This window comes from Mytilus trossulus, chromosome 4 (genome assembly GCF_036588685.1).
Source record: "Mytilus trossulus isolate FHL-02 chromosome 4, PNRI_Mtr1.1.1.hap1, whole genome shotgun sequence".
Classification (NCBI taxonomy): Eukaryota; Metazoa; Mollusca; class Bivalvia; order Mytilida; family Mytilidae; genus Mytilus; species Mytilus trossulus.
Window position 1 is genome coordinate 63,562,415 of NC_086376.1, and position 8,593 is coordinate 63,571,007.

Here is an 8,593-nt window from a genome sequence, read left to right on the forward strand (position 1 = left end):
TAGAGATTTTCATATGTTCATGGTCAGTTTGTTGTCCTTTCCATTTGATTATGAACAATTATAAATGAATTGTATTGTGTATTGTAATGTTCTGCATGCACAGTGTTTCGACTGAGATTGGAGATTTGCATATGTCCATGGTCAGTTTGTTGTCCTTTCCGTGCAGTGATGTCTCGTAATTATAATTTGAACAGTTAAAATTGAAACCTGTACTTTTTCGTTGAACAATTATATTAGATTTTGATATTTAACCCAAACTAGTAAATAAAATTCAGGAAAACAGAATTAAATTAGCACATTTTACTCACATGACTTAGATATTTGAAAACATCATTCAATCTTCAAATACGTGAGATCTTAAAATTAAAATGAAATAATTAATTAAACTGAAAGTAAGTTATTGTAATTTTAACATGACATGTTTGGCTTCTATAACATGCAGTGTAAAGAATGGTCATTCATTCTAATTACAATTTATGGTAAGTTACTCTTATTTCTGGTTTCAAGATAATTTGATCTTTTCTTCTTATTATTGGAAACAAAACTGTCCTCAAGAACAAGGTTAAAGATTTGTTTGCGGATAAGTAAGTCTTTTAAAAAACGATTACTGCTTTCTTTTTCAATAAGCAATTACTTGTTTACAAATTGAAAAAAAAAGTTTCGTTAATTTAAATAATTATATATGTTAAAAATTATATATTTTTTTCTTTTACGACTAGTGTATTCAGTAATTGCATCATGTTTAAAAAAAAATCCCCTTACGTAATACTATTAAATTTCAATATTCTAAAAAGACTAATTAGCATAAAATTACTCTTAAGTTAAAACAACCATTGATTGCACAATAGAAGAGAGATTATGGTGCAAGCTGTCGGTTATAAACAAATAAAAAATTATTAAATTTTCAAAACAAACAATCTCGTTCTATTCTTATAATCAACTGCGCTTGTATATGCGCTTGGTATAACAATTGTGCACACGAAGGTGTCGGCTGGGATTATAGGGACGCGGGCTTGTGCCAACACGCCAAAAAATACAAACAAGTCAATCAAGTATTTAGTTTTCATAGAAGTTGACCGATTACAACAATTATCAGTTTTAGTCATTCCAAAACATATCTGTCGACGGAACAAGACGTGGAACAAGTTTACTTATATGGTACAGTAAAATAATTATTTATTTAACATAACTATTATAAAGCGAAATTTTTGTTTCATTTTTAGTTATTATTTATTCTATTGAAATCTTCGTGAATGAAATCATGAAAATTTTTGGGATTTTTTTTATGTAAAAAAAACCTCAGTTATCACAGTTTTTTTCCTTCTGCAGGATATGGACACATTCACCTTTGCAGATGTCAGCTTCACTTATGATGATGAGAAAGATACAAGTCTTGAAGAGGTAAAATTAAAAACCTATAGTTTGTTCGATAATATTTGATTTCCTATATACTTTTTTGTAAGAAATTAGACAAATTTTATTAAAAAAAATGGTTTAGCTGCCTGAAGGTTTTAATTGATATAATTATATGCTTAAGATCAAATATAAAATAAGATTCACTTAAGATTATCTAGATTCAGTGATACAAACAAGTAAAAACATAACATTTGGTTAAATTTATCATTCACTATTTCACAAAGTTAACATGTGTATTGCAGTTGATTCTTAAGGTCGATATGGAAATATTTGTAAAATCGGATCTTAATTGTTTTTGGATAAAAATATTTATTTTTGTTTGCCTATTTGTTCGGTTAATGATTATTGATAGCTCGTTTAGTTTCGATTTTTGTTTGTTTGATATTTATCTTGTGTATTAATATTGTCATTAATGATGTCGTTATTGATATTATATTTGCGGATTTAAAAGTGTTATACAAATCTTTTTGACATTATTATCAATTCTTTAGTTGTCTCCCTTTTCTTGCTAATATTTTATATTGAGAGGAAGCATATTTGATCTGATAGAACCGAATTGAACCTGTTCTTAATGCAAATTAAATAATTTGTATGGAGAACGGAGAAAAGTATTGCTAAGTGTTGAAAATTGTTGATGTCTAATTGTTGTATTAGATATCAACCCCCCTTTTTTCCCAAATCGAACGTTACTGAATTTGATCCTAATATAAGTTATCTCCCTTTGTTATAATATGTTTTTAAATTATATTCACTTTTTTTTGGTGACATTAGAATTGTCGATGTATTGTAATATGTTTCAAGTTATTTGCTGGGGATACAATTTAAATCTTCTTTCAGATTCTTAATATAGGCGCTTAAGGGCTAAGATGCCCTATTTTTCATTTCCATTTTCTTTGTATTTGTATTTAGTAAATTTTCTTTTTTCAACATTTTACCTTCCTTTTGTCGTTGTTGCACACTGTCTCAGTTGAGAAATGTATTTTTAATGAATGTTAGTTCATTATCAATTCACTGAACTAGTATATATTTGTTTAGGGGCCAGCTGAAGGACACCTCCGGGTGCGGGAATTTCTCGTTACATTGAAGACCTGTTGGTGACCTTCCGCTGTTGTTTTATTTCTATGGTCGGGTTGTTGTCTCTTTGATACATTCCCCATTTCCATTTTCAATTTGAGTTGTAATTTAAAATGAAGACTAAAACTTAAATGTTTGAAAATTATTTTCAGCTTCGTGGTTCATTACCAGTATTCTCACCACTAAGATTCACAGAGACAGATAAACGCATGCGCACGCCTCACGACACGCATAGTACCAAGAGACCAAGACAAGCTGGTGGAATCCATAAATCTTTATCTTTTGGGGTTTGTATGACAGTTTGACAAAATTTCACATGCACATTTTATTTTTTAATGCACACCAAGTTAAAAATGCATATGGTTGTGGATTTGTACTTTGCTTTCCACAGAACAGAAACGGAAAAAAGTTTTTGATTTCAAATGACGTCTGTGCAGCATTTTCAATAAAATACGAGAAGTTAACTTAATCCTTATTCAGTGTTAAATATCACGAGCACTACGGTGATCTACAGTTGCTCAGAACCACTTCATTTTAAATCTGGTGATATTTGTCTCATTAGCAATCCTAATACATTTCTATTTTAAAGTTATTACTGAAAACTATATCTTAGAGACCGATTTCATTGACCCACATCTCTTCTGAAACCACACATAAAAGGTCTGAAATATTTAAGATATGACGTACAAATGTAGAATTTTGAACTTCCTAAATTTGTCTTTAAACAACCTTTTTTCGACAGATAACGACAATTTTTGAGAAATAATGTTATCGATCAGTGTCTCATCCGCTTTCGCGAATACTCAATCGACATGCTGCCCGCGAAGTTTAAAAGTTCTTTGTTTCAACACTTTTCGCGGGAATCTTCTAGTATATTTATATACGTTTGCGACATTTTTATATTTTTGAAAAATGTTTTAAAATAAATCTTTAACATCTCAATTATGTTTTCAGGACCATCCAGTTTATCAACCTTCACCTTCAAATGGTGTCAAGAATGCAGTTAGTCTTCTGATGGACGTCGACAATGTCATTGGTGACGGCACTGCAATATTCTCCTTACCTACAGTCAAGGGCAAGCACTCTGACCTGAAGAGTATTGACAGTAATACAGTATGTATCTTTTCTATCCAATCATAAACCACTATTATGTCTTAAGTTTTAGACAACAAAAAAACCGCACATAGAATTTAACTTATTGATAATGTGTCTCAATTTGGAAAACTGACAAAACATGAAAAAATCAAACAAAACCATAAGTATTGAACCACACGATAACACAACAAACCGGATGTGCCTTTGGATGTTTCGGAAGGGTAAGCAGTTCCTGCTCCTCTTTTGACACCCGTCATGTTGCGCATAACACATAAACTAATGCTGCATTGGATGATCAGCCGTGGTTGTAATCTTGCTGATTTTGATGTATATTTTTATGTTGCAACAAATAAACATTGAACAAGACCATCAAATCGGTTTATAAAAGTGTTTGCTCTCCGTCTTTCTATCCCATGCATATTTTGAACATGTTGATCATCTCTGTCCTATGAATATTTTGAACATGTTGATCATCTCTGTCCCATGAATATTTTGAACATGTTGATCATCTAAGATTTCGATGGCTTTGCTATTGATTGTTGTTTGTTTTAAATTCCAAGGATACTATTTCATTTATAATCAAGATAAGAGCACATACACAATAAATTCAGTTTGTTTTTCTGCAGAATATACCGTCAGAAAACATGTAAAATTTGGTTAATGTCATTTATTATATTGCCGATTGAAAATAATATTTGTGGAATTAAATATAGTTGCTCAATTTTGATCAGATAGACTAGAAGTCAGTTGTACATTTTGTCCTAAATTTCTTTTTCATGTTTCGCAAAAATCAACTTATGATGTTATTACAAAATTCTGCTTGTTTAAATCCAGATAATATATCTTGTATATTTTTGTAGCTTGTTGGTCTACAGACAGGATTATATCAGAATACAGTCAGTGGTTACCAGATAATAGATTGCCGCTATCCATACGAGTACAATGGTGGCCATATCAAGGTTTGTCTTACTCATAATAAAGAGTCCCTCATCTTTTAAGACGAAGCAAATATTTGATAGTTCTTTTAATCTGTCACTATTTGGAATTTGTATTGCAAAGTTTGTTTTTAACCTATTAAAATTGAAAGCAAATCTGTGTAGAATAGTACTTGGTCTTATTCGAATTCTGACTGGGACCCGGATAGTCTTTTGAAGAAGTTTTTGGTATTTTTTTATTTGAATAACTTTGTCTCACTTTTGTTCTGTGAAAACAGCTGCATTCTTTTTCTTAATCATTATTCTTTTTTTTGTTTGAAAGTATTTTTATTATACATGCACTACAAGATTAGACTGCGGGATAGTTTTACTATTTATTTGTCCACAAACCAGTTTTGAAAAAATGCCTTCAGCTTTTTGAATAAAAAAAATAATTGCGTAGAACAAGTTCGATGAATGAAATATTTATCGTACATGACAATAACCAATTTGGAATTATTGGCTTCATTCATTTTTTATTAACTTTATTGACGATTAAGTATTTTGTATTTCTTGTAGATTTTTTGTTAGCTGTTAAATGTAGGATAGTAAGAATATCAAGTAAGCAAGTTTTTGAAGTCTTACGTCAAAAAATATTTTATCTATAAAAACATATTGATTAATTAACTGATCAATTATAAACAAGGAAGACCAAGTTTGTTATTTATAATTTTTGTTGAAAGAGAAGAGAACTTAAGGGAAGATGTTTAGGAAGGAACAGGTAGATTGTTATTTTATCTAGTTATCTACCTTTAGAAAGAGGATAGGTCTTGGTGGCCTTTTTTATTTTGTATGTCAACAATTTGTATATCTTTACTTTGTATTGACCCAATTTTATCAGGAGGTAAATTTCCTCAGAAAGCTATAGCTAGCTGAAAAAAAATCTACTAGGAAGTTCAGCTCCCAATATTTTAGTGTAGGACGACATTGTTTCATACCTGTTAGATTAGATACTACAATTTCGGGTTGTTTAAATCTATAATTAGATACGAAGTCAGAAACCAATCCAGTTATTATCGTATCTCATGCTGTTTTTTTCTTTTTTTTTTGAATTGAGGATTTGGTTTTGATGACAAATATTTGAAAGTTTCTGTTTAGACCTTAAACAAATATACTGCAACTCCGGCACACGTTTATGTTAATGTGTTATGTCAGGTTCCTGGTCAAGTCTTATGCCACACTTTAAGTGTTTTGTTATAAAGATTTAGAAGAATGTGGTGTGGACGACAGATGTTTGAAAGTCTCTTTTATTCATAACATTTTAGAGTTTCGGCGATTTAAAGCTCGATAATTATGTAGTAAAAAAGTCTTTTGTAAAAAACTATTATGCTGCATTCTAGATGCTTTTTGTTTAGTTTGGTTGTTGTCTGATATTGCTGTCTCCATGCAGCGATATTAATACAGATTATTCCAGAAACATGTGTCCAGCCTACAGAAATCAGTACCATATATTCTTTTTTTTAGGGAGCCCATAATATCTACAAAGAGGATGACATCTTACAACTCTTACAAGCATATCAACCAAACACACAACGAGACATACTCATTTTCCACTGTGAGTTTTCTTCAGAAAGAGCACCTAAATTGTAAGTACTTATAAAAATGTTCAAATATATATTTTTTTCCATAGAAAGAAAAATACGAATTGTATCAAACAACATGTGAAGGAAAATCAAAAATATCTTTTTAATCTTAAATTTTAAATGCAATAGACTAAACAACCATACAACTAAAGCTGCTTTCAAAAGAACACGACGTTGGAAATTGATGAGTTGACGCCAAATTTGCATATATAGGGCTGTTTAGTCTCAAATGATGTAGAACTGTCACTTGATTGCACTTAATAGAATTCACTGTTTAAAATTGAAAGCAGAGACTATCGATTTCAGTATGCAAGTCACGTGTTTCTAGATGAAACTAAATCTAGTTTGTTTTGTTACTGAAACATAGGGCTCCAGCTAGTGTTTCTGATACAACTGTTAGTTTTATTATGATTTTGAAAATTATTTCAATATGATTCATGGTGGGATGGTAAAAGTATTATTAAATTCCGAACGAGTTTTTGTGTTATGCAATGCCGTTTTTCACAAAGCTTTTATTGAATTTGAGCTCTTTGGTTGATCAATTTCAATTATTCTCATACTATTACATTCAAGAAGAAATGTTAAAGAGAGTGGGCAAATGAAATCTGATTGAATTATATTTCGTTGCTTAAAGTCCAGTGGCAAACATTAAAAAAAAACCGATGTAAAGTATCGTGTGCTTTATTTTGTGTTTTGCACCTCTAAATAGTTTTGTAATTTTAATCTGTATAATTTGATTCATAGATGCCGCTTACTCAGGAACAAAGACCGAGAGCTTAACAGTGACAAGTATCCATTTCTGACTTTCCCAGAGTTGTATATTCTAGATGGTGGTTACAAGAGTTTCTACTACAGCAATAAGGTATTTTTGAAAAAAATATGAACAACAGATAATAAATTTCATGCGTCCGAAGCGATTTACTGGGTTTACTGTCGTCAGGATTACTCAAAGCGGAATACTTCGAAAGCCAAGGACGCATAAGAACCAAATCAGTTGAAGAGCTATCTTACCAAAACGGACAAAAAAAACCCCAAAAAACACATTTTTTTTTAACAAAATCCATTCAAAGTCAACTTTGCCTGATGTATAAAAAACCTTAGTTCCTAATAATTTCAAAAATTTTAAAACCTCCAAATATTTATAATTTGATCTTGAATTTCACGAATTGATGTACAAGAGAAATTACACAAAAATAACTGAAAGATAACAAATTTAAGTATTTATCACGCGATGCATTATTAACTAACGAATATCATTTGTTACACAGTCTATCTTTTCTCAAGGATTTCTTTATCAAATGTGTTAACATAAATGGCAATTTGATATGTTGGACTTAGTTTTATTTTTGATATATTTTGTAAGGGTTATACTTGGTATTTCTGTCGTCTGCAGAAGTAGCCTAACGTTCTTTATGTTGTAACCAAACCAGTATTTACTCGTATAATTTCGGAATTAATCTTTAGAAGAATCTTAATTTGATAAAGCACCAATTTTGTAAGTTTACATGTACTAACAAAATGATTTTAGGTGATTACATATTTACCAAAAAATACATAGTATTGCACTTTGTGTCTTTTTATGCCCCATTTATGGGCATTATGTTTTCTGGTCTGTGCGTCCTTCCGTCCGTCCCTCCGTTCTTCCTTCCGTCTGTTCGTCCCTCCTGATCTTTCTTATTTTAATGCCAAATTAGAGATTTTATCCCATTTTCATGTTCCACTGAACATAGAAAATGATAGTGCAGATGGGGCGTCCGTGTACTTGGTACACATTCTTGTTTTCATCAGATATGTTTTTGTTTGCTTATACTGTCACGGTCAAAGAGCTTAAATAAATTTAGTACTACTCAACGAAATATTTGATTTGCCGTAAAATATCTTAAAATTAAAAAAATAAATAAACATGGTCTTTTGTGGATAGTTGTCTCATTGGCAATCATACCACATCTTTTTTTTATATTGGTTACTAAATATTTTTATTTTCCTTTCAGTCATACTGTGAACCAATCAACTACGTTCCTATGCTTCACCAGGACCATGCAGCAGACGTACGACACTTCCGGTCTAAGTCCAAGTCTTGGACAGCTGGCGAGAAAAGGAAAAGTCCACAACGGTTATTGTTCTAAATTATGTCTATATAGCAGTCAATACCTCAACATTTACAAAGGACCTGTTGTTGGAATAATTGGGTTATAGAAACAGCGAACTCGTTTCGAGTTTTAAGATGTGTAAAAAGTTTACAAATATTTATTTTATTTGAATAGTTAAAGTGTTTTAGTGCTGGTCACAACAAATTGCATGTTGTTTAAAGTTAGTGCTCTATGTTTGTTCTGAATGCATATACGATTTTTAAACTCTGCAGACAAAAAGAGGAGTTTTATTTGTTTTACATTTTTTATCTTGTATACATGTATGTTTCTGACATTTCTTTCTTTCTGTAAACATTTCAAC

At 30.8% G+C, this 8,593-nt stretch overlaps 1 protein-coding gene across 1 annotated transcript; it reads left to right on the forward strand.

Annotated features, from left to right (window-relative positions):
* The first annotated feature begins 939 nt into the window (after positions 1–939).
* Positions 940–8,593, forward strand: LOC134714096 (M-phase inducer phosphatase 1-like). The gene is made up of 8 exons (XM_063575341.1): positions 940–1,158; positions 1,330–1,401; positions 2,643–2,777; positions 3,445–3,603; positions 4,446–4,544; positions 6,024–6,145; positions 6,887–7,004; positions 8,134–8,593. The coding sequence occupies exons 1-8, from the start codon at positions 1,156–1,158 to the stop codon at positions 8,266–8,268; spliced, it is 843 nt and encodes a 280-aa protein (XP_063431411.1). The 5' UTR covers positions 940–1,155; the 3' UTR covers positions 8,269–8,593.